Below are 27,500 nucleotides of genomic sequence, written 5' to 3' on the forward strand. Positions count from 1 at the left end.
GACATATTCTACAAGCGCTTACCAAATTCCACAAACTGAATATCAACATTAATAAATTGAAAAAAATGCTGTATTTCTTAACAAAGATAAAACAAAGAGTGATGAGTGACAGACAAGAGTGATGGGTGACAGAAGAGTGATGAGTGGTAGACAAGAGTGATGAATGGTTGACAAGAATGATGAAGGAGGCACCACCTGCAGTTGACATAATCTTGCATGACCAAGATTAAGTCAACTCCAGTTTGTTGTCTCTTGAGGCCTCTGGGTGAAACATGGAGTCAACCCTATGAGACCTCTGATAACAGGCTGCTGTCTGCTCCCACACAATCAACCAGAGCAAACAAGACCAAGTGTTCTGACCAGTGAAACAACAACAACAACAACAACAACAACAATAATAATAATAATAATAATAATAATAATAATAATAATAACAGCCCAAAACCACAACAAGTTGTGGCGACATGATCAGGTAGTGAAAGTGCTACATTGGAAACTGTGCAAAAAGGGGGGGGGGGCTAGAGAGAGACAAGACATGGTATGAGCACAAACAACAGAGAGTGTCAGGGTCGGAGACCAGCAAAATCCTCTGGGATTTCCCAATCCAAACAGATCAGATGCTAGAGCATAACAGACCAGACCTTGTGGTGGTGGACAAGATGCACCACATATGTTATATAGTTGATGTTGCATGCCCCTTTGACCCACGAATAGTCATGGAGGAAGGCAAAAAGATAGATAAATACAACCCTCTTAAATATGAAATAGCCTGGCTATGGAAAATGAAGAAGGTGAAGATAGTGCCAATTATTATTGGGTTCTTGGGAACAGTATCAGAAGGCATCAAGAGGAATATAAAGGAAATTGGAATAGAGTGTCCAGTAGAACTGTTACAAAAGGTTTGCCTCCTTGGCATGGCCAGAATAATCAGGAAAGTATTAGATAGTTGAAAAGAACGAAACGCATGGTACCGTGGACTGCAGTTAGTGAGCCCGCTATGGATGCAAAACTCCAGGAGCTCCAACAAAACCTGTGATAAAGAGAACTAATAATAATAATAATGGGAAAGCAATGAAAATGTGGGATTATGATTTTCTGACTGATAGAGCAATCGAGCATCACCGACCGGACAGTGTTGTATAGAAGAAGATAGACAAACACTGTTAGGTTATTGAATGTAGCCATGGGAAATGACATGAATTTTTGTAAGTAATGAGGTTGGAACAAATCAGGAATTAGTCTAAATTGAAAGAGGAGATGGCAAGGTTGTTTGGAATGTGAGAGGGGAATGTTAAAGTGATACCAGTTGTGTTCAGGACATTAGGGGCAATCCCATTGAAACTTCAAGGTTTCTTAAAGTAGTGGGGAATACCATGCGAATATCAGTCGGTCTTGCTTAGTACTGTGCACATTTTAAGGAAAGTATCATCTGTCTGTTGTGTCCTTGACAGATAACTAAACACTCCGGTGCATTTTCAATCTACTCTGCATGACAAAGCAGCCAATAGGTACAAAACTGTGCATCAGGGCTTTCCTACCAATGCATGTGAAGACCAGATTCGATAGACTAAGAGGAAGAAACCTTCATGACTGAATGGAGAGGAAGGTGGCCATCTATCTAATTGTAGGGTGCAGAGAACAAGATGCAGTAAAGGAAGATATCTTGGCCATTCACTGCAGCTATTTCGACCCCCAGTTGTCTGGACCGAGTCTTACCGCTGGATCCCAAAGGGGCCAGGGATGAGAGAGTGGGTTGGGGGTGAACAACTCTTCACTTTAAACAAAGTCACCACACAAACTACATGGGTTATATGTGATTTTTATCTTTTACTTGTTTCATCCACTAGACTGTGGCCATGCTGAGGCACCAATGCCTTGAAGAATTTGTAGTTGAATGAATCAACCCCAGGACGTTTTTTTTTTTATTTAAGCTTAGTACTTATTCTATCAGTCTCTCTTGCTGAACTGCTAAGTTATGGGGACGCAAATACACCAACAGCAGTTGTCAAGCTGATGGAGTGGGGGGGGAAGGCACAAAGACACACACACACACACACACACACACACACTTCTTTCAGTTTCCGTCTACCAAATCCACTCACAAGGTTTTCGTCAGCTTCAGGCTACAGTAGAAGACACTTGCCCAAGGTGCCACTGAACTCGGAGCCATGTGGTTGGGAAGCAAGAGTCTTACCACACAGCCACACCCGTGCCTGTACACACACACAGTTACACGCACACACACATATATATATATGATGGATTGAAAAATGTATGTATGATGTAAAAAAAACAAGTTTAAATATCTGTTTAGTTACAAGGCTGCAAACATTAATAATGTTAATCTATTATTTAGTTATAGCAGCATTAATGTTCAGCTGGATTAAAAGCTAAACAAGCTGATCAGTCATTGATCATCAGTGGTTAGTCATCAATGTAAATTATGATATGAAAGATAGACAGTAGGAGTAACAGCAATGGATATCGTTTAAGAATTAGACAAGAGTTAATGAGGAAAGTGTTGTCCCAATATTATTTTAAAAATTAGTTTCTACATAAACAGTCAATGTCTGAAAGCATTTGAAACCCGTTAATTATTTAACTTGAAGATAAACGTAATTGAAAGCAGAAAACAACAGCAGAGTTGCTAACAGCCACAGTCGTACATTTAAACGATTGAGTGAACAGCTTGCAAATGTGAGTCACTTGATAAACAATGTCATATTCAACCGTCGTTTTACAAAAGTTAATTTTGTTTATACATAATAGTTTTCTAAATTTGATGAAGGGCTCTGCCTAAATCATATCTTTTTTCTTCCTCATGGGGCTTGCACTTGCATATAACCATCTCTGCCTCAATAACGGTCAAGAGGAATGTGGTTCGGGGAGGAGGGGGTCACGGACACTGGTGGCCTCCACTACCACAGGCTTGACCACGAACCTGTCAGGGAGCGGCTTGTACATTTAAGTATCTGCCTTATAAAGTGTCAGGTCAAATGTTTTAAGCCGAGGTGAGGGATGCTTTTCATGATAAACCTAACTGAATATCAAGTTTTAAGCAAAAACAGAATAATTGCCCAGAGACAAAGGTTATTTTATGTATGTGCAAAGGACAGCCCCATCATCAATATCAACCTCACGTCAAAACAAAACAATTATAAGTGTGATCACATGGCTTTTGCATTTCTTTTATTTCAGCAGGTTTAATAAATTAAATGCCAGGATGGTATTAGAAAGCAAACTGTATCTGCTCTGTGATATTTTGTTGATTAGTGTCATGTCAAAGTCTGCACAAATGCTAATCAGTACTAACCTAGATAATTAATTTTTTTTTTTAATGGAAATGATAAAGATTATTAAATTTAATAATTTCATTTTTGGATTTGGTTTGCAAGATTCTTTATGTGAGTTCGTGTGTTGAAGCATATTCTATTGTGTTTGGGGAGAGTCATTTTCTTATTGTGCCTTATAATTTAACACACCGCTAACATTTCCACTTATTTCTTATTCTTATTTTCCTAAAATTTTCGTTGTGTCTTGCAACCTTTTGAAAGCAGAAAACAACACCAGAGATGCTAACAGCCAAAGTCGTACATTTAACCGATTGAGTGAACAGAGTCAAAACTATTGAAAAGGTTGCAAGACACAACGAAAATTTTAGGAAAATAAAATTAAGAAATAAGTGGAAATTTTAACGGTGGGTGTGTTAAATTATTAGGCAGAAAATGACTCTACCCAGACACAATAAATTTAATAAGTTGATAAAGAAATTTTTTTCTTTTTTAGGAATACGTAAAAAAAAAAAATAGTTAAAGAAAGTTCATTAAATGAAAGAGAGACCAATAAATAAGGAATTCATAGCAAAACTATTTTTACAAATTGTTTTCCACCTGGAATCAGAAGAGTAACAATATTTCTATTGTAGATGGTAGTTCCATATCCAAAGTAATTAGTATTACAGATATTTTAATACCTTAATTAAACTTCTAATGTATAAATAAGCAAGAAGAGAGAATCAGAGTTTATGATTTCTATAAAGGTGTAGCTGTGACTGTGTAGTAAGAAGTTTACTTCCTGATTGCAGGGGCACAGGTTCAGTCCCCCTGTATGGCACCCTGGCCAAGTGCCTTCTACTATAACCACACGCTGACCAAAGCCTTGTGAGTTGATGGGAACTGAAATAAGCCTGTTGCGTGTGTGTGTGTGTGTGTGTGTGTGTGTGTGTGTGTGTGTGTGTGTGTGTGTGTGTGTGTGTGTGTGTGTGTGTGTGTGTGTATGTGTGTGTCCCTTTGCATTCTCTGTTTATTCCCCACTGTCACTCGACAACCAGTGTTGGTATGTTTATGTCCTTGTGAATTAGTACGGTCCAGCAAGAGGCAGATTGAATAAATACCAGTCATTATAAAACAAAAAAAAAATTGGGGGTTGACTCATTCAACTAAAAATTCAAGAAGATATCAATTCTTGTAATAATAATAATAATAATAACAATAATAATAATAATAATAATAATGTTTCTTTTTACAGAAGACCCAAAATCAGCAAAGGTGGAGAGAACAGTTAATTATATCAACTCCAGTACGTTACTGGTATTTTATTTTACTAACTCTAAAAGGAGAAAAGGCAAATGGATTTGAACTCACAACCCTGAAGATATCAACTTGGCCTTTCTGAGGTCAACAAAATAAACTACCAATCAAGAATTGAGGTCAATGGCATTGAGTGACCCCTTCCCTTCAAAACCTGCTGCCTTTGAGCCTAAATCAGAATAACAACAATTCTAACTTTTTACTCGCAATTATAGGAGAGAAGGTTGAGGTTAACATTGCTCTCAGTGTTTGACTGCTATTTTATCCTATTGTTCCTCAAAGGATGAAAAAAAAGAAAAAAAAATCAATTTAGGGTTGTCTTTACTTTTCAACAGACCCCTGCAGGCAATAAAGTAACCTGAGTTGTGACTGAACCCATTCCCTTTATACTCGTGGTCCTTCTGCAAAAAATGATTTTGTTTCACTAAACATTGAGTGGCACCAAAAAATAGGAAAATAATTATTGAAGACGAAAAAAAAAAGTCAGAAGTTGAGAAAGACAAACAGACAGATTTGGAAGAAAGTAAGGCATAGCACTAAAAGACAGTGAATATAATTTATAAAATGGTGATTTGGTTTTTACAGCTAAAAATTACTGATTTCTTTTTATGATGATGTTGTGAGGTTTATTCTTTTCTGGCAGAACTGTTAAAGCATTGGAAGAAATTCTTTGTGGCATTTCTTCCAACCCCTTATGTTCTGAGTTCAAATTTCACTGAGATTAACATTGTCCTTTCATTCTTTGGGATCAATAAAATAACAGTTGAGCAATGGGTGGGGGGGGGGCGGGCGATGCAATTGACCCCATCCCTCAAAATTGTTGGCCTCCAGAAGTAAATACAGAGATGTAAAGCTATGCCAACCACAATCTCTTTACTTTGGTTAAAGTTTTTATCCTTGTTCAATGGTGAACCTTATTTGTATAACTGGAGGCATCTCAAATAAAGAATATTCCTGAATAAAACCATCTCATAATCGAAATACTGCTTCAAATTTTGGCACAAGGCCAGCAATTTCAGGGGAGAGGGTAAGTCAATGAAATCGACCCCAATGCTCAACTGGTACTTATTTTAATGACAGCAAATGGATGAAAGGTAAAGTAGACCTCAATGGAAATTGAACTCAGAATGTAAAGACAGACGAAATGTTGCTAAGTGTTTTGCCCAGCATGATTCTTCCAACTCACCGCCTAATTTCATAGAAATATTGGCAAATATATGTATATCCCTGCTATGGATTTATGCTTCTTGGAGCAGATGAAGGGCTATAAGATCTTTGGACTAATAAAAGACAACAAACTTTTCAGTGTTTTTAAAGAGTTTCAATGTTGTAAGGAGAAGCAAATGAAGACTAAGATTTCCAGTGTCATAACGAAGATACAAAACCAAAATATTTAATTATTGTGATTTTTACATCGTTTAACGTCCGCCTTCCATGCTAGCATGGGTTGGACGATCTGACTGAGGACTGGTGAAACCTGGTGTTGCCATCCGGTTTCACCAGTCCTCAGTCAGATCGTCCAACCCATGCTAGCATGGAAGGCGGACGTTAAACGATGATGATGATGATGAAAAATCTTCAAAATTCTGAAACAATCTCAACAAGAATAATTAATTAATTATGTTTTTGTCTTCTTTTTCCTACTTAGACAGGCTTCAAAACACTAAACTATAATCACACATATTTGCATACATTTATATACACCACCCAGAACCACATTAATAGCTTAGGAGTGAAATTCAGAATTTCTCGGTTTTCTGGGAATTGATTTTGATAAAACTTTTCTCCAGTCTTCCTGGGTCTCCCTCTCCTACAACTTCCTTCCACTTTTAGTGATCAGCAAGTCCTTATGAAACTGCCCTCATCCATCCGCATCATATGACCCACTAGTGCAGATATTATTATTATTATTAGTAGTAGTAGTAGTAGTAGCAGCAGCAGTAGTAAGGCAGTGAGGTGGCTGAATCCTTACCATTTCCAGACAAAATGCTTAACGGCATTTCTTCTGGCTTTGTGTTCCTGCCGAGGGTGATTTTTACCTTTGATCCTTTTAGGGGTATACAAAATATGCATCAGTTGAGTACTGGGGCTAATGTAATCGACTAGCCCCTTCCTCCCACCCAAATTTCAGGTCTTATCCCTAGAGTTGAAAGGATTATTATTATTAATGACAATAATAATAATAAAAATAGGAGCTGAAGGTTGTGAAGAAGAACCAAAGTCAAAGAGAAACACAGGAAATGAGAGGAAAATAGGTTTCTGATGACTTAGTGTAGATAAATCTTTAATTATCTACGCAGGTATTTAAACGATTAAGTGAGGGTAGATTACATCAACATGCTATATTCATTGCATAAATTATGCAAATTAGAACAAAAGAAAACGAAAAGGGGAGAAAAATGTTGTTCTTTGAAAGAGGTCAGGCTGACAGAGAGGATGGCTAAAGATAGAGTGAAACTTGCAGAGAAGACAATTATTGTAGCTATGTGAGTCATAGCATCTCTAGCTACAACAACAAAAACATAGCATGAAACCAATATGGAAGTTAAATATGGTGGCTTTAACATTTACTAAACATTGCAGTTGTTATTTTTAAGTATTGTTTGTTGTTGTTGTTGTTGTTATTTCAGAAAGACAGGGCTGAGAAGAAATAGTGTTATCAAAATAACTGTTGTAATAGAACAACAACAGAGGACATGCATTTTTAACAGAGTGTGTGTGTGTGTGTGCAAGAGAAGCAGATGTGTTGCCAGAGACATTTTGGTATTTGGCCAATAGATGCTTCGCTGTAACGGACTGCCCTCTGTGGACAGGAGTCCAGTCAAACAATAACAGCAGTTTTAATGACTTCAAACATGGTACCTGGCTTGTAGAGCAGCAGAAAACAGTAGAAAGATATTGCAATGGTCACACTTCACCTGCTCTCTCTCTCTCTCTCTCTCTCTCTCTCTCTCTCTCTCTCTCTCTCTCTCTCTCTCCTCCACATTGGCAACCATTAGAACCTGCAGCCAACCAGGAATAGGCAGAACAGTGGAGAAAATATAACAACATGTCCACACTATCAATCATACTTTATTCTTTATGATGTACCTTTGTATATTGAAGTACAAAGTGATCCCGCATATGGTACTCAGTGGAACAGAAGTACACTGGATTTATGAAACAGTCATTTTGAAAAGGTCAACTGGACTGTGACTGACCAAGGCTAACAGACACCATTATCAAAGACACCACAAGGGACTCATTAGCTCTAGTTTTATGGTATTGAGCACATGAGACAAACAAACAAAACCCTTCCCTGGTGTGGGACATTGATCTCAATTAAGTAAAATCTTTAAAAAATGGATGTTCCTATCAACAACAACGTTCAATTAAATGTGGAACTCTAAACACAAAATTAACTGCTTCAAGGAGATTTGAACTGTAAACCCATGAATGAACCATTTTACCTCAGCAACGGAATATCAACAATTGACTAATGATATGGTGGTTCCAAATTTCATTATGACCAAATTCATGAAGTTGATGAAACCTTGTTCAAGTATTAAAGAAAAAAAGAAAAAAAAAGGATAAACACAAGTTTATATTATAAAACTTGAGCTTACCGTTATTTTGCTTCCATTTACTCCGTAGTTCATAACCGCTAACACCATTCACTAAAGAAGTTATTTAACAACTCTACAGGAAGCAGACTGGATTAGAATAATCTACGTGAAGCTCTAAACATAAGAGCTGCAGTCATACATTTCTGTACACCCAATCTCTACAAAAGTATTAAACATATATAAAAAGTCTGGTGCAGGCTTCTGCCCTGGCTGGTTCTTGTGAAACCATCCCACCCAGGCTAGCATGGAGGGCAGACATTAAATGATGATAATGAGACTGATGTATATATATATATATATATATATATACACGCAATATAGCAACTTTATTTTTATATACATTTGACCTAAGTGCTATATGATAATTCTTCCCTTGTTTCATTATAAACTGGTCTGCTTGCAGAACCGCCCCCCCCCCATAGTAGTTTGTCACCAAACCCTAAGAAATGTTATAACTATATCATCCATGTTTACTGTCTATCCTGTTTACCCCTTTCCCAACAAAGAAAATGCCAGTGTCCTCTTAAGCTTTAATCTCTAGGTTTGATAAGACAGTCCATAAATCAGAACCAAAAAAACAAATAAAATCAGTGACAGCTAAAATCTGCTTAGAATTATTTACTAGCCTGTATGGTCTGGCGAAGTCAAAGTGGTTTTTTGTATTCTTCCTTTCTACTTGGAGAGTTTAAATGTAGTGTCCTTCTGTTTAAATGTAATTTCATTAAATTTCTATATCTTTGTGCAGCTGAAGAGTGCTCTACTTTTTATATTCGATGTAATCTTTACATTGCTCAATTAAATGGAGTTGCATGAAACGATGGTACTGCATTACTTTTGGATATCCTTGTTGCTTATTTTGATTTTAATCACCTTATTTTGAAACTGTATGGATAATACCATACTAAATTCTGGTGCCTCAACTTAAGTACCATATTCACCTGAATCTAAATGTTTTGTAGTATATATATATATATATATATATATATATATATATATATATATATATATATATATATATATATATATGTGTGTGTGTGTGTGTGTGTGTGTGTGTGTGTGTGTGTGTGTGTGTGAAAGAAAAGGGCGTTCAGAATGCTGGATGGTTGTATATAAAAAAATATACATATATTTATTTGCATATCACCCAATAATTCAGCAAAAGAGATCAATAGAAAAAGTGCTAGGCTTAAAGAGAATAAACCCTGGGGTTGATTTGCTCAACTAGAAGTGGTGCTCCAGCATGGTCGCAGTCAAATGACTGAACAGATTAAAGGATATATAAAATATTATCGAGACACACACATATATATATATATACATATATATATATATTCACTTTTCCCTGCTTGCATGGATCAAATGGAGTTGATTGAGATTTTCTACAGCTGGATGTCTTTCTCGGTGCCAACAGACATCGGTTTCCAAGCAATATGGATACAGACACACTTTTGCTGATAATTGGAAACATGTGACACTATTTATACGACAGTGACATCTATTTACGATTGTCAGATGACATGAAGACAAAGAAACAGAAACATACACTCACTCACACACATACATGTAAAGGCTTCTTACAGTTTCCATCTATCAAATCCACTTTCAAAGCTTTGGTTGGTTTGGGGCTATAATAGAAGACTCTTGCCCAAGGTGCATTGCAGTGGGATTGAACCTGAAACCATGTGGTTGAAAGTGAATGCGATCAAATTAGGTTCAAATATTCATCTCTAACCATTAGACACACTTTTTCCTACCAAATGTTACATTATTTTAGAATAAGGTTACTTCATGGCACTGTCAGAGCTGGTGCCATGTAAAAGGCACTGGTATTGGTGTCACATCCAAAAAAGAAAATAGTAAATTCCATAGTAAAGTGGTTGACATTAGGAAGGGCATCCAGGTGTAGAGACCATGCCAAAGCAGACAATTGGGACCTGGTGCAGCCCTCTCGCTGACCAGCTCCTGCCAAACAGTCCAACCCATACCAGCATGGAAAACAGGCATTCAATGAGGATGATTTATATAGTTACATATGTGTGTGTGTGTGTGTAATCTTGTACAGAATTGTATCCTGTTTTTTAACGAGTCATAAATACAGGTGGAAATAGACAGACCTTATTAAACCGTTTGGTTACTAACGAGTGTTTTATAAGCTGTCACTAGACAACATGTCTATTTTATTTAAGCCAACCTCTTACCTAACAACCTCTATCTGAGTGCTAAAGATCATCATCATCATTATTATTATTATTATTGTTAGTAGTAGTAGTAGTAGTGGTGGTGGTGGTGGTGGTGGTAATAGTAGCGGTGGAGGTGGTGGTGGTATTCCAGTTGGTTTTATCATTGTGACATCCAAGGTATGGTGGTAGTTGAGAATTTAACTGAGTCAAAGGTCAAGTTATATTATTTAACCATAGTTAACAGTGAAAGAGATTGGGGGAGCGGGGCCAGCAGGGGTGCTGATCAAATATTGAACAAGATCCCTGGGTCTAGAACATGCCATATTATATCTAAATATTATTTGGAATAATAACTGGCTTCTAATTTTGGCCCAAAGCCAGCAATTTTGGAGGAGGAGGTAAGTCAGTTGCATTGACCCCAGTACTCAACTGGTACTTATTTTATCAACCCTGAAAGGATGAAAGGCAAAGTCGACCTTGGTGGAATTTGAACTCAGAACATAAAGACTGACAAAATACCATCAAGCATTTTGCGTGCAAAAGAATCTGCCAGCTCACTGCTCTGTTTGAAATAGAAATTATTTAAGTGTCTGGCATTGAAACTGACCGAAATATTTTGCCTGTTTTATGTTCTGACCGGTCTTGCTTCTCACACCTACCCTACAATGTCAATCTAAAAATAATCACATCATTAAAATCTTGAAGCTACAAAATAATACAGGATTAATTCAAGACAATCCGAATAAGGATTGTGTTAGACAGAATAAGGTGAATGCTGAAGGGTAGTGATGTAGGTTCCACAGTGATGTTTAGGGCATGCTATTAGGGTTACTTTTGGTAAAATGAGACATTAAGATGGTAAAGGTTGTTGGTTTTAATTCCAAATTATGGGGTATAGGGATTTCAGGTATCAAAGACGTGTTCAGGTGTGGCCCATTAATAAACCTGTGGTGTTTGTAAGAATTTCAATATGTTGGTCAAAGAATTACAGGTTACACATAGTTTAGAATGGAGTACAGCAGCCATGAGCTACATATCTGAATAACCTTTGAATTTTGATTTTATTGTGTTTGTAATCAGAGTGGAGCAGGTGCTTGTAATGCAGAAAAAGTTTTAAATTAGGAAAATTTAATTAGAACTGGTATGGTTGATAAAAGATTTTCAATGAACAATGGTGACAAATGTTTGAGAAGAAATGTTTAAATCAATGAATGATTGCAGAGAATTCATTTCTTATTGTAACAACGTGACCAAAATCCATCGCAGAAATAACATGACAGAATTGTAGAGAATTCTGAGAAACAGTTGGAATTATGACCACACCAAATGAATAATGGCTATTAATCTAAATTAATTTGTTACTTATGATGTTTCAATTAAATTAATCAGGACCCTGCATCTATATTCCAATCTCCCTAATTACATATGAAGAGGATAAAGATCCTTTTTTATGAGTCATATAGATGCAAAGGCCCAGGTACCCAGTTTTTGTGGCAGCCCATCCAAGGATTCCTCATTTTTGCCAGCTGAGTGGACTGGAGCAATGTGAAATGAAAGGTTTTGCTCAAGAACACAACACATCACCTGGTCCAGGAATCAAAACCACAATCTTATGATCATGGGTACAACACCCTAACTACATCCCTACCTCTATGTCCTTGCTTCAATATTTCAGTTGACAAACTTCTAGAAAGATTGATGATCTCCTTGGAAAAAGCAGGCAAACCACACAAGATGGTTCCAGGTGCCGGCATTGGTGCACAGTAAGAAGTTTGCTTCCCAACCTCATGCTTGGAAATTTGGTCCTACTGTGCGACACCTTGGGCGAGTTCTTCTTCTATAGATTTGGGCTGACCATGGATTTGGTTGACAGAAACTATAAGAAGCCTGTTGCGTACATGCATGTGTGCATGTATGTGTACATGTTTGTCCCCACCACCGTTTGACAACTGCTGTTGGTGTGTTTACATCTCTGTAACTTAGCAGTTCAGCAAAAAAAATTGATAGAATATGTATCAGGCTTTAAAAAAAGTACTGGGGTTGAAGGCAGTGCCCCAGCATGGCCACAATCAAATGACTCCATCTTCAAATACAATAATGAAAATGGTGAACAACATGGAATTCCCAGAAAGAATTATGATGTGGTGTAATGATGATGATGATGATGGTGTGTGTGTGTGTGTGTGTGTGTTTTCAACAATAGTGAAGGGACTTTGGGGTGGAGTGGATTGGAAACGTGTGCAAAAGTCAGGTTTATGTTGAAGAGAATAAACTTTAAAAACCCAAATACATACATACATATACATATATATATATATATACCATGCTTGTGCCATGTAAAAAGCACCCAGTACACACTGTGAAGTGGTTGGCATTAGGAAGGGTGTCCAACTGTAGAAACCATGCCAAAGCAGACAATTGGAGCCTGGTACAACTCTCCAGCCTTGCCATCTCCTGTCAAACCATCCAATTCATGCCAGCATAGTGGTTGGCATTAGGAAGGGCATCCAGCTGTAGAAACTCTGCCAAATCAGATTGGAGCCTGGTGTTGCCATCCGGTTTCACCAGTCCTCAATCAAATCGTCCAACCCATGCTAGCATGGAAAGCGGGCGTTAAACGATGATGATGATGATGATACACACATGTATAGACAACTCACAATAAACTCTATGTCATTTTTTGTTTTTCTTTGTTTTGTTTTTGTTTTTTTTTTGTATTTGATTATCTGGAAATTAATATTTAGAAAATGACGGCATTATACAAGTTGTTATAAGATATGCTATTGAATTCTGTGTAAGCTTAACTACTGCACAGCTTATGTGGTGTTGGCGGATTTCAGACAGATTTCCATATGGGAGTGTGTTTTACTAAACACATTCCCTTAACCTAACACTAACAACTAAAGAGCTGTAGTTAACCTGAAATGCTTCTGTGACCAGAAAAAAAGTTTCAATATCTTCAGCCATCTCATCATCATCATCATCATCATCATCAGTGCAGATCATTTCTTTGACCACAGACAGAAAAAAATCTGATTTAACCCTGGTATCCCTACTAGCAATGTGTGTTTATTCAAATCATGTGAGATCTCAATTAATCACCATTAAGTCTGTTAATTAACCTTGTTTTGTATAAGTTCATTAATTAATATAGTTGTTAATTATTAATTGTAGAATTATATGCTGGTGCCACATAAAAAAAAGCACTGGTGGCAAGACATTTTCAACAACTGTTTATCTGGAGTTGGTGACTCTAAGGCTCAAAATAATGGAAACAGCAAACCTTAGAACATGACACTCTAAGCAAATACAATTCCTTATTGTATAGAGTTAGGGTCATGTAGGAATCGAAGAGAGAGAGGGGGAGAGTGAAAGAGTGATGCAGAGAGAGTGAGTAAGAGAGAGTGAGGCAGAGAGAGAGAGAGAGGGACAGGCAAATAGTACATCACATCCATTGTCCATGCTGACACTAGCATCAGCCACCTTGCCTCTGTGAGGCCCAATGCTCAAAAGGCGCTTTTCACATGTGGCTGGCACGGGTGCCAGTTACATTGGCCATGGTTACGATTTCTCTTGGCATGAGAGCTCTTCTCAAGCATGGCATATTGCCAAAGGTCTCAGTTACTAGTTGTAATAACAATGATAATAATTATTATTCTTTCTACTAAAGGCACAAGGTCTGGAGGAAGGGGTAGTCAATCATATTGGCCCCCAGTACGCAACTGGTACTTAATTTATAGACCCCCCCACAAAAGGATGAAAGGCAAAGTTGACCTTAGCAGAATTTCAACTCAGAACATAAAGATAAATGATTAAACGCCAACAAGCATTTAATCTGGAATGCTAACGAGTCTACCAGCCGACCACCTTGAAAACAACGACAACAACAACGGCTTGAAATTTTGATAGACGGTCAGGAGTTTTAGAGGGTGGGGGTGGTTACATCAATCCTGGCACTTGACTAGCACTTTTTTTTACTGACCCTGAAAGGCAAAGTTCACTTTGGCACAATTTGAACTCAGAATGTAAAGAGTAGGAAGAAATGACATTGAGTATCTCGCCTAACATATGTGAGCAATTCTGCCAGTTCATTTCCTTAATAATGACAGCAACAACAATGACAATAATAATGATGACAATGATGATGATGATGACTTTGGAAGCATGTGATGATGTGAGTCTATCAATTTCTTTAATTACATAAAAGAAACCTCCACCAAAACTAGAATTACCTACATATTACCTATTACCTATTTCGGTAATTATAATATGTCATAATGATAAACAATTACCGATTCTTTTTTGTTAATTATATTTTCTATTGTTAATCATACTGTGTGTTGTTAATTACCAGGTTTTGTTTTACTCACAAATGACTAACTTTATGGAACAGTGTTTCTTGTCGTCCAGAGACTGTAGAATTGGTGGCTACACTACTCCAAACCCCTTTTACACATTGTTCTGTTAAATACCATCAATGGGTGGTGGGGTGGGGGGTATTCATATCAGATTACAAGAGTTCACCTGTACCTGGCTGCTCTCACCATTTATAATTGAGTTGCTCAATTTTTTACACTTCTACAAATGGAATCTAAACTAAGTCTATGGTTGCCTAACAATTCTTTGAAATCACAGATGGGAACCTTTTTTTAATTCCTGATTTTGGTTCAATTTTCAATTTTCAAATTAAAAAAAATTAAAATTACAAACATTAGTTAAAATGTTTCATTGGATTTAAGGAAATCAAGAGGTTCTACATTCATTTTCAGAATTTGCTTTTAGATTTTAAACAGCCAATAATCTCCAGATCAATAACCAAAGATGAACTAAAATTTCAAATATTTGTTTATTCAGCAGAAAATGAACCTACCTTACAAATTACATTTTATATAATTGGTAAAATTAATTATTTTGTTTAGGGGAGCCAAGGGCATTTAACTTGGCATATTTTTAGAATATAGGAGATAAATTGATGCTTGTTTGAAAACTTGCCAAAATTAAAGATTTCATTTCAGAATCAACTCACTTCTTACAAATCATCCAATAGTTTGTTCTGTAACTATACAAAGCTAAACAAAATTCTACATTGAAATTCCATTATCATCTTTGGTCAGCACTGAAGAAAATCAGACCACACAGGACAACATATGTCTCAACAGTCAAAACCATTTGATGTCACAATTTACTTCAAGATGTTGAATGTTTGAGGAATATTTTAATCTTCAAGAAAGAATATCAACCCATCATAGCTTTGGCTGGGAACAGATTTCACTTCAGAACAGCAAGTTAATGACACCTGTATAAGTCTATCCCAGATACTACCTTAACACTTGAATGTCTTTAACCCTTTTCATACATTCCCACCTGAGTTAACCCTTAGTTTTATAAGACAAACTTTCTGTTTTTAAAGTGATCTGAATTTAAAATCTTGCATCAAAATTTCATGTTGATTTATCTTCTAAACATCAGCTTATTAACGACAAAGTTATTTTACTAATTTTTTCATTATTTTCAATATTAATTGCAGCAAAAGCAGTGAATTTCAATAGAAACGTGGTGACAATTAAGTTAATTAGACAGGCAATGGCAGTGATCCTGTATAAAACAGGTTCTGAATCCCCCCCCCCACTTTTTTTCTTACCTATGGACCCCTTTGACCCTTTGATTTCTATTTTACTCTAGTGGACCCCCCTAGCTATCTGATGTTTAAAAACTTATTATATTTTTAAAATTAAATATTACTAGGAATTGTATAAATCAATTAATTAAAATATTTTGTGCATTGCCAAAGTCTAACCAATTTATTGAAGATAAATTTAAAGAAGAAAATGGATCCTCAAGGGTCAATTGGACCCTGGCTGAGAACCACTGCAGCAGAAAATGCTGATTTTCACCAATAGGTTATCAGACTCACCTGCGGCCAATCTTGTGCCAGAGTCTTACTGATTATTTACTATATTGATTCAATGAAGGTGAAAAACTGAATTTGACTTTAGAAAGTTTCAAATTCACAAGAGTAAGCAACCAAAAGACATTGTCTTTGATAATGTCCAGTCTGGCAACACATTGGTCACTCAATTCAATTTCCTTGAACCTTCCATCATACACTCCCTTTCTCACCATCAAGAACAATATTGGTTTTGAAGTTGTTTTTGTGTAATACACATTAACCTGACATTCAAGGGATTTGTCCTTCATTATATTTGCATGTTATTTGTTCCAAGAGAAATACTGTTCTCCTCAGGTTCAGAAATCAATCTTAACAACGGGAATTTATGAATTTCCTCTCAAATATTTCAATGTTAACATTGAATAAATTAGATTTAGGTTTATAATGAACCAGAAATCAAATATCTTACTGAAGGTCACTCAAACCCTTTCGACTAATGAGGACTGTTAATTAACCTTGGTTAATACAAAAACCATTCAAGGGTTTCAAAAAAATTTAATTAAAAAATAGAACTTGCTGCTGCTACAATAATTAATGACACCTGACTTTCTAGAATCATCCGCCCAACACAACAGATTTCGCTTCTAAACTAAACACAATGTGAAAATAATTCCCACTGTAAGCCTCTACCTTAATTTCCACTGTAAAACTTTTGAACACACTAATCAAAATTTCAACCAGTAGCCCAGGCCACATAAATTTGTGAAAATTTAAATTTCAAAACTGAAATTTTTATACTTTTTTTAGAAAAAAAAAATCTCATGATAGACGGACAATCAGTTTTGGACAACTTCCATAGTGAAATGGTTAAAGTACAGGTCATCATGTCCTGCAGAGTTCATTAAATAAAAGCTTCATTTTGCAGAAGAGAGATGAATGATCTCATGGAAAGGATGTCAGCCCCATTGTAGCTAACTTTTCCTCATGACATCTGATTCTTATTCATGAACTCTGATACAAAAAATAAATGACCTTTCTGACAAAGAAAGATATTTACACACGATATGAACTAATGAGGAATTATTTAGTCCTACATCCAGTTAGCATCCAGGTACATTAGAGAGAGAGAGAGAGAGATTAAGAGAGTGTGTGTGTGTGTGTGTGTGTGTGTGTGTGTGTGTGAGAGAGAGTGTGGGGGAGTGAGGAGAGGCATGTTTCCTGGTTTCAAATGTTGTCAGGGTAAAAGAAACAGTTTAAGGAGAAAAGTGAAAGTAGAAGACTAGACTTGATTAACTGGGAGTCAGCAGAATTTTCAAAGGGAAAAACGAATGGTAAGGGCAGTTAGTATTGCTAGGGGTTTGTGTACCCGCTCTCAGATGGGATCAGACAAAGAGATATTCATAATGAAAAGGGTATTTTTTAAAAGAAAACAGAGTTTACAATTAGTGAGAATATTTATTTGCCAGAGTTTAAGAAAACAGCCAGGGAGGGTCTTCAACAATTATAAATACAGCTCTCTCTCAATATGTATATATACACACATGTATATACATATGGGTATGTATATGTATATATATATATATACACACACACACACATATGTATGGGTATGTATATATATACATATATATATATACACACACATGGATATATTTATACACAGACAGACAGACAGATAGATATGTATATAATGTTGTTCTTATTTAGCTAATTAAATTTGTTAATTAGTAACTGAAGCAATGTCAAGCAGTTGGTTGGACTAAAATAGGGTTAAAATACCCCAGTTGGGGGTAAATTGGTATTTCAAGGGAAGGAGGGAGATAGGGTGGGTGGGGGAGGTATCCACCTCCTTAGGCAGATATAATATTTTATATAATAGACAAGTTATTTGCTCCTGATTGTTGAAAATTAAAACTAGATGTAACAAAAATAACGGTGAAAGAATAATAATAATAATAATAATAATGATGATGAAGATTTCTTTTATTTGCCAGAAGGGCATCTGGTGAGGGAGACAATAATAATAATAATAATAATGATAACGTAACAATCAGCCTTAGGTGATGTTGGTAGCAGCAATGATGCTCATGCTTATCTCTCTCTCTCTCTCTCTCTCTCTCTCTCTACACACACACGCACGCACAGAGGCTGGAACATAAGGAGAGAAGAAAGTAAATGTAGAGACGACAGAATGCAAACAAGGAAGGAAGGAAGGAAGAAAAGAAGGAATGAAGAGCTGCATGAGAAAATTAAATTAGCATATTTTTGCATGCTTCCGTCATGGAATGGATTGTGAGGGGTGGGTTGGGAACGAAGAGAGAGAGAGAGAGAGAGAGACAGACAGACAAACAGACAGAGAAAGAAAGTTAGAAATGGCCGACTCGATTAGACCAGCATGAAAGAATTGGTAAAACGTCGCGGTAGGCAGTGTTGTTGTTGTTGCGTCACAGGTATTTTACTGGGTGACTCTAATAATTATAGTAGGAATTTAGACAAAACGGTAAATCTTCAAGACATTAAATTAGAATAATTAAAAATTAAATACATTAAAATGAACAGAAAAGAAGAAAAATTCTATTAATAATTCATATATTTATATGGAAAGGAAAAACGGATAATATGATGGTGATGGTGATGATGGGTGATAAGAAATTGATCCTCACTAAGATCCGCTTGAAATCCACATTTTGTTAATTTTTCTCCACACCTGAGCTGAGCTGATTAAAGAAGGCAAATATAAAGAAATCCAATTGTCTTTCTCTGCACTTCTCTCGTTTCCTTTCTTTCAGTTTTTTCCTTGGGTTATATAAGCGTCAAATAGATCGATATAAATATATATATATATATATATATATATATATATATATATATATATATATATATATATATATATATATAGATAGATAGATAGATAGATAGATAGATAGATAGATAGATAGATAGATAGATAGATAGATAGATAGATAGATAGATATATCCGACACACGCAATAAGATTTTTTTTTTCTTTCTTAAAGGAAATAAAAAAACCCTTGAGGTTTCGTTTTCCAAAGCAGCTGCTCTTCAGATCTTGATCGTCCAAGAAATAAGTTTTGTTCTATTCAATCTTTTTCAAACGGTTGACTGTGGAGGATTAGGAAGATAATAAAGCTGGTTCAATAGTAAATCCGACAGTCAATAAAGATCTTAACACTATTTACTTTCACTTGCTGTTCATTCATTGAAAAAAAATAACATTGAGAAAAGAAAGATAAATATTATTATTATTATTGTTATTGTTATTATTATATTTCTTTTTTATAAATTATATTCTTCAACTCCTAAGAATGGCATCTACAGACAGATTCTATCAGTTAAATGACGACAATATTTCAAAAGAAATTCTTCTTGTTCAGCGAAACCAGACGAAAGTTTCTCCTATTTTGCGTCATGTCTAAAATAAGAATCAACCAGAATATAAATTATTCGTCGTCCATCCTATTTTCTTGATTTCATTCAGCATTCGAAAGCCCGGTCTTGGCAGATTTCGCTCTTTTCTTTCAACGGAATGCTGGGCTAAATCTGCAGAAGTGCTCCATAAGGTAAAAACTGTCCAGACCGTTTGTCGGGGAAGAAACCGCTGATACTACTATTACAACGATTGGGTATACAGATGATGATGAAGATGGTGACGATGATGATGATTCGACGTCCTGTAGATATTAATGAGAGAGAGAGAGAGAGAGAGAGAGAGCGGACGAAGGACCTCCCAAAAGCAACTCCCGGCCTGAGCTGTTGTTAATAAGACTGCAACATAACCCTCCCCCCTTTCTAATACTATATTATTTGCAGAGAGGGGAAAGTAAATATTTAAAGCTGCTGGCTACTACTATTGACAGAAAACCTGATGGAGGAAAAAAAAGTAAAAAAAAAAAGAGAAATTATTACACACACACACACACATATAGGTGTACACACACACACACATATATATGTGTATACACACACACACATATATATGTGTATACACACACACACACACATATCGCTAAAGGCGTGAAATTGTTATGATTTTCGGATAAGTGATGAGGAAAGAGCATGTCCACGGCTTGGGTGTGAATTTTCCGTGCGTTCCTTTGTCGTCTTTCTGGGCATTTTTTAAAATCTCTCTCACCCATATATATATATATATATATATATATATATATATACACACACACACACACACACACACACAGACATGTTATACTACATGTAAGTATATACATACAGGTTAAATATACATTACATATAAGAATATGTATGCATACATGTATGTACATATATATATATAGGTTTATATATACACATATAGGTTTATATATATACATATAGGTTTATATATATACATATAGGTTTATATATATACATATAGGTTTATATATATACATAGGTTTATATATATACATAGGTTTATATATATACATAGGTTTATATATATACATAGGTTTATATATATACATAGGTTTATATATATACATAGGTTTATATATATACATAGGTTTATATATATACATAGGTTTATATATATACATAGGTTTATATATATACATAGGTTTATATATATATAATATATAGGTTTATATATATATAATATATAGGTTTATATATATATATATAGGTTTATATATATACATATAGGTTTATATATATACATAGGTTTATATATATACATAGGTTTATATATATACATAGGTTTATATATATACATAGGTTTATATATATACATAGGTTTATATATATACATAGGTTTATATATATATATATTATCTACATATATATTATATATATATATAGGTTTATATGTATATATACGCTTATATATATAGGTTTATATATATATATATGCATGTATGTATACATTAGATATACATAAGTGTGTCTTACATAATTAATAATTAATCCTGGCACGAAATAATTAAATATTAATTGAAGAGTGAAAGAAGAAAGAAACTACAAGGAACAGTAATTGGAGGGTGGGGTAAATGGTGGGGGATAGAAGGGTTAATAACGGGTTAAAGGAATCAAGTGAGGTGGGGGATATTCTTCTGGGGCGGGTGGCTTCTTAATGAACATCTTAACGACATGGAGGGGGGGGGAGGTTAGTGTGAATTAATTAAGGGGTGGGTGGTAAAAAATATGGAGAAATAAGGTGTAATGAAGTTTAGATAAGAATGAATTACGTAGCAACAATTGAGCAATGACAGACGGTTTACAGGAAAAAGGAGGGAGAACAAGAATTAAGAGAAGAGACGGAGAAAAGGGGAAAAAATGGGGCTTTTAAAAGGTGGATGCATGCCTTGAAGTGGTTTTGTGGGGGGAAGGTTACTTACACACACACACACATCCATTTACAGTGTTAAAACTGTGGGGTTGGGTGGTGCAGTGAAAGAAAGGGCAAAAACAGGACTGTTGACATAGGAAAGTAAACAAAGTCGCTTTAAATTGAAGAAAGGAGAACGATATGTTTATTGTATAGTCCGAGAAGGCTTTAGAAAACTATAGGGGGGAAAGAAGAGGGGAGAGATGTAGAGCTCCTAGTGAAATGTTCTTGGAGAAGGAAGTGGTAACCAGAAGTAAAAAGTGCAAGGATAAGAGGTGAAGGATAGTAATGTTGCTGGTGATACTGCCCCACCCTCTTCCATCATGATGCATAACACGAATGGAAAGCCCTGTTTAAGAAGGAAAATTCTCCAAAGAAAAAACATGAAAATAGAGTTTAATGAACGAGAGAATATTTGTTATGTAGCGACAACGTACACAGTGCGGTGGTTGAACAAATTCTCACTCGAAGTGTTTATCTTACAAACTGGTTTTAAACAAAAGGTGCTTCAGTAACAGGTCCCACCACGACATGGCGAGGTTATTGTAGTCAATAGGTGGATATTCAACACCTTAAATATACTGTTTCGGAAACATTCTTGTTTCATTTTTTTTTTTTTTTTTTGAAAGCTTCATCTGGTAGAATTTAAAACATCCGTTGATATTCAAAATCACCAAATTGATCCTCAAACACAAAGCCCGAAGTATTTTAAGGACCACAAATTAATCCCGTCTTAACAATTAGTGTCTAAAAAATTAATTAAAAATAAAGTTTGTCAATAAGTAAAACTGAGGGAGGTGTACGTGGAATATTATTATTATTAAGACGAGGAAACATCAAAATCAGGAGGGATTAAGTTGAAATTCCACATTTTAAAAATTATTGTAGTCCTTGAAATTATCTTTCGCGAAAATCTAATTGTTAAACGAAATAATAAGAGAATGCTACAATTTAAATATTTTTTTAATTACTACCAGATCAAAGGAATATTAAAGACATAGGGAACTGGGAAGAGACTTAACCATAAACAATTATAAAGTTTTAGAGGAGAGAAGAGAAGCAGGGAAAGAAGGTCCCAGACAACATCTAAAACTATCGAGATTATTTCTAACTACCGTTTCTTCATCGTTCATACAACACCCTTATCTCCAAATTTAGTTCCTTAAAACCAAAACATCGACGGCTTTGATAAATAGTGTTCCCTTTATTTAGCCCATCCGAAAATGACAAAGTGCGAGGGGTACAGTGCTCAGAATCTTGCTTCTTTTACTCGGAGCAGAGAATGGAGAAGAAATTCAAGAATTCCGGGACATGGTTCTAAGATTTGCAATCTGAAATAAATTTTAAGGCGACATTAAATGAATAAAAACATTGATTTTGCATCCATTCATATCGCGAAGACACGTTGTATACACACACACTCACACATTTATATATATATATATATATATATATATCAATATATATGAATAACTTCAATAATATTGATCTCATTAACTAGTTGCTGTCCACGACGAGAGTACCTCCTGTAGTATATATTTCTCTACGAATTCTTTTAAAAGACATCAACATCTAAATAAATGGAAACACCAAACAGAAAGAATGCTTTGCTATTTTAACAACAGAAGGACAAGGAATTCGTGAGAATATTCGAGTTCGATGCTGGCAATAACAGATTGTTTAAAAGCTCAGCTATTTGCAGTGAGGGACAATGGGTTTACTACTAGCAGTGACCCAACTAGGGACAAGCACGAGTGTTGCAAATGTGACAGCTTGTTTTTCTTCTTCTTTAGGACAGTGTTGTCATTTGGAGTGGGGGGGAAAAAAGGTGGGAAAAACGACGAAACGTGTCTCTAACTAGTGGTTGGGTGTGTTTAATCTACATGGAAGAAGACTAAGGATGTACACACAAAAATAAACAAACCGGCCAATATAGTTAGCAACTCCGAAGATGGGCAGAAACGTTTTCGTCGATTTCCTACAAAATAGAAACAGCAACCTTTCATTGTCAGAATTTATTCCCCGACAATGAACATGTAACGGGCATAATAATAATAATAATAATAATAAATTATTATTATTATTGCAAGTGGTTTGAGGAAGAAATAAGTGCGAAGATATTCTGGTAGTTGATAGAAGGAAGACCGTAATTAATTGGTACAGAGAATGACTGGTACTAGAGACTTTTAACCAATGATGGGTGAACAGTTGGGTGTTATATAAGTAGATACATGTATGTAGATATATGTGTGTGTATACGTGTAAGCAATATATACAGGATGTTTAGTGGCGCACAAGGTGCCCCTAGTGTGGGTTGTACACAACCTCGAGGTTACTAGAAACAAGACCCAGTATTTATAATTCATTTACAAACGAAAAATTAAAACAGGGAGAAATAAAATAAAACAAAAAATATAACAAAATCTTCAGAGTATGTTTATAAATTGTAAAGTTATATACACATGCACAGATAGATGTATGTATATATCTGATGTATTGATGTATTATTTGTATAGGCATGTATGTGTATGCATGGTACAGGGAATATAAATTCTATCTGCATATTTACACAGGCATCTATGTGTATAAACACACATATATATATGCGTGCATCTCCGTATATATATATATATATATATATATAAGCACTATATGCATATACATATGTATATATAATACACAGACGGTCTTATCCAATAAACAGACATGCACATATATATGCACGCATATACATAATGCACACACACGCACGGTGACATCCTTTATATATATACATATATGTATATATATATATATATATATATATATATATATATATATATATATATATATATGTATGTATGTATATCTACCCTAATAACATCCTCAAGACACACAAATCCTCCATTTTATGACCACTTGTCGTTTATCTTTCAGCAAAAAAAGTAGTTTCGAGAAGGTTGAAGTGGAAATCATAGGATTAGTTTTTATTTTTCGCAGAAATAAATCAACAATTCTGCTGTTTGTTTGCTGCTATCAACACTGGAATGGCAAATAAACGAGCGAAATGTAGAATAAAGAAGCATATAGAGACATACGGCGGCTGCTGAGGAAACCGGCCGTAAAGGTGGGCCACAAAGTGGGGGTCCAATCGGTCATTAAGTTTATGTTTAAATTGATCCCCCAATTTGTGACAACTGAAAGCAAACACGGAAATACGCACTAAATATATTTGGCTGTCAATGAAAACATTGGCGGAATAAAAACACGAAGAAGAACAACAAACGGGAAAGATAATGGCTACTTACGCCCTGTGCTTGGAAAATCCCATTTGTATGAGTGAAGTCAGGGTAGATTTCGTTTTGTCACTGTATTTGGCTTCGTTTTTGAAGCGGACGGTCTTCTGTGGTAGGGCTGCCGCCATGGTTAAGTGTGGACTGAGTTCCTCCCCCACCGCCGACACCACCACTGGTTCCTGCCTCCACCACCACCACCACCAACGACAACAACAACCTTTTCCTCCTCCTCCTCCTCCTCCAACTACAATAACAACAATAACCAACTTGCTTTCTGTTATTTCGTCGTTGTAAAAGTGCTGGAGGTGGATGTGATTATGTTGATGATGGTGATTACTATGATGATTGGTGGGTCTTCCACTGTCGCTGGAGTTGTTTAATCCTGGGCCTGCTCCGATCGATTGCGCTGTCGATCAAAGTCGCTCCACTTGTGACCAGTCCACCTTTCTGCACCGTACAGGACTACAGTGTGCAATAGCGCCCTTCTGGTGCTTCAGAAAATAGTGTGTACGTGATGGAATTTAGCTGCTATTTCTAGCTGTTCGAGCGATCACGAAGAGGATCTTTCGTTGACTCTTACTGTTGGTGGAGACGGCAGAGGTGGTCGTTCTTGCAGAGAAAGACCGGAGGTGGCGACCACCACTAAACACTTATTCACAATACGTCATTATGTGTTGGGGAGGATAAGGGTGGGTTAACAGGTTATTCCCATTCAACTTAAGCATCGATTAGCCCACTTTCCTACCTCTCGCTCTCATCCACTTATTTATCTATTTATTTATTTATTTATTTATTGCCTTCTTCATCTTCTTCCCTCCCCCACCCCCACCCCACATCCTGTGTGTTAATTCGTCTTTAATTAGTAACCTGCCCCCTTTGCTACATGTAAAACACACCACTTATTTAATAAAGCGACTCCTAAATCACTATAATTTATCAACTCACATGGCTTCTATCCATTTGTGATAGCGCAACGAATACATACATACATACACACTTGCATATAGACATACATGCACACATACGTACATACATACAGACGTTTGTGTGTGTGAACGTATATAACACACATACACACACACATATACATATATATTTATATATATGTAAGTATGTATATATATATATATATGTACACATATTTGTATGTGTGTATATATATATATATATATATATATATATATATATATATATATATATATATATAGAGAGAGAGAGAGAGAGAGAGAGAGAGAGAGAGAGAGAGCAGTCTCCATATTCTTTTACATAACGGATACCACTGAAGAACGCAGGGTTTCAAAATCGGAGTGTTACTTGACACTCCGTTGAAACCCTTGTGCGAAACCAACTGGTAAGATCGGCCGTAATGACTATATAACACTGTACACTTCGATTAATATATATATATATATATATAGTCGCTGTGTGGTACGTAGCTCGCTTACCAACCAGATGGTTCCGGGTGCAGTCCCACTGCGTAGCACCATGAGCAAGTATCTTCCACTATAACCTCGGGCCAACCAAAGCCTTGTGAGTGGATTTGGTAGAAGGAAACTGAAAGAAGCCCGTCGTATATATGTATATATATTGTGTGTGTGTGTGTGAGCGCGCGCGCGTGCGTGTGTGTGTGTGTTTGTCTCCAACGTCACTTGATAGTCGATATTGGTTTGTTTACGTCCTTGTAAACTAGCGGTTCAGCAAAAGAGAACGATAGAAAAATTACTAGGCTTACAAAGAATAAGTCCTGAAGTCAATTTGCTCGTCTAAAGGCGGTGCTCCAGTATGGCCGTAGTCAAATGACTGAAACTAGTAAAAGAATATACATATATATATATATTCTTATATATTTATATATATATATATATATTCTTATATATTTATATATATATATATATATATATATATATTCTTATATATTTATATATATTTATCCCGGAAACAGCTGTAAGACCTCTTTATAAATATTCTGAAAACTATTCACAGCCTTGGATATTTTTTTATCTCATTCTGTTAATTTATATATATATGCCTGCTAATATACGACCTACGTTGGACTCCTTATTCACATGATCACCGAACCTGGAGCTTAACTACAGTCTGTCCAGATCATTTACTCAGCACTCCTGCGAACCCATGGAAAACAAACCTCATCCAGCTATTCTGATTATATGTCTGTGCACACGTTTGAATGTGGTGTGTGCCAGAGGGTTTGCAAATCCAATGGGGGTCTTAAAAGACATGTTAGGATCCACAATGAGCAGAACTTACTTGCAGGTATTGGTAGTGCAAATCAGAGGTGCAATCTGTGTGGGTGTTTTTTCAAAACACTGTCTGGTTTAAAAAGCCACATCAGACGCCATGAAAGGGCTAAGGTGTAGGTGCAGGAAGTGGTCAAACTCTGTTTAAGGAGTAGACAACCACCATATATATATATATATATATATATATATATATATATATATATATATATATATACACACACATATACATATGTACATAAGCATCCACACTTTAGTTTAAGATTAGGTGCCCGCCCATTTGCACCTTCTCCACCCACACATACTCAAGCTCCCATTTACTGGCATTTATCACATAACTCAGAGTTTCTCCAAGCAAGGGGC

At 35.8% G+C, this 27,500-nt stretch overlaps 1 protein-coding gene and 1 long non-coding RNA gene across 9 annotated transcripts in view; one reads left to right on the forward strand and one right to left on the reverse strand.

The window, feature by feature from the left end:
- LOC106869956 (ubiquitin-associated and SH3 domain-containing protein B) overlaps nucleotides 1–27,500 on the reverse strand; it is a 260,010-nt gene that overhangs the window by 91,282 nt on the left and 141,228 nt on the right. For 2 of the 8 annotated variants that reach the window (XM_089348336.1, XM_089348333.1), the window contains exons 1-2: nucleotides 24,892–25,022; nucleotides 23,529–23,582 (exon numbers count right to left, since the gene is read on the reverse strand). The exons of 2 other annotated variants lie outside the window; for them this stretch is intronic. In XM_089348336.1, coding sequence (XP_089204462.1) covers nucleotides 23,529–23,582; nucleotides 24,892–25,007 — 170 coding nt within the window. In that variant the 5' untranslated portion in view covers nucleotides 25,008–25,022. Of the gene's footprint in view, nucleotides 1–18,927; nucleotides 19,066–23,528; nucleotides 23,583–24,891; nucleotides 25,023–27,500 lie in introns of those variants that run through there. 4 more of the 8 variants (XM_089348340.1, XM_089348338.1, XM_089348345.1 and 1 more) reach the window with 2 other exon arrangements.
- Nucleotides 1,669–5,891, forward strand: LOC149137450 (uncharacterized). The gene is made up of 2 exons (XR_016240898.1): nucleotides 1,669–2,697; nucleotides 4,528–5,891. It is a non-coding gene; the product is annotated as an uncharacterized LOC149137450 (long non-coding RNA).

The sequence above is a fragment of the Octopus bimaculoides genome, chromosome 1 (assembly GCF_046866305.1).
Source record: "Octopus bimaculoides isolate indiv1 chromosome 1, ASM4686630v1, whole genome shotgun sequence".
In the NCBI taxonomy this organism is placed as follows: Eukaryota; Metazoa; Mollusca; class Cephalopoda; order Octopoda; family Octopodidae; genus Octopus; species Octopus bimaculoides.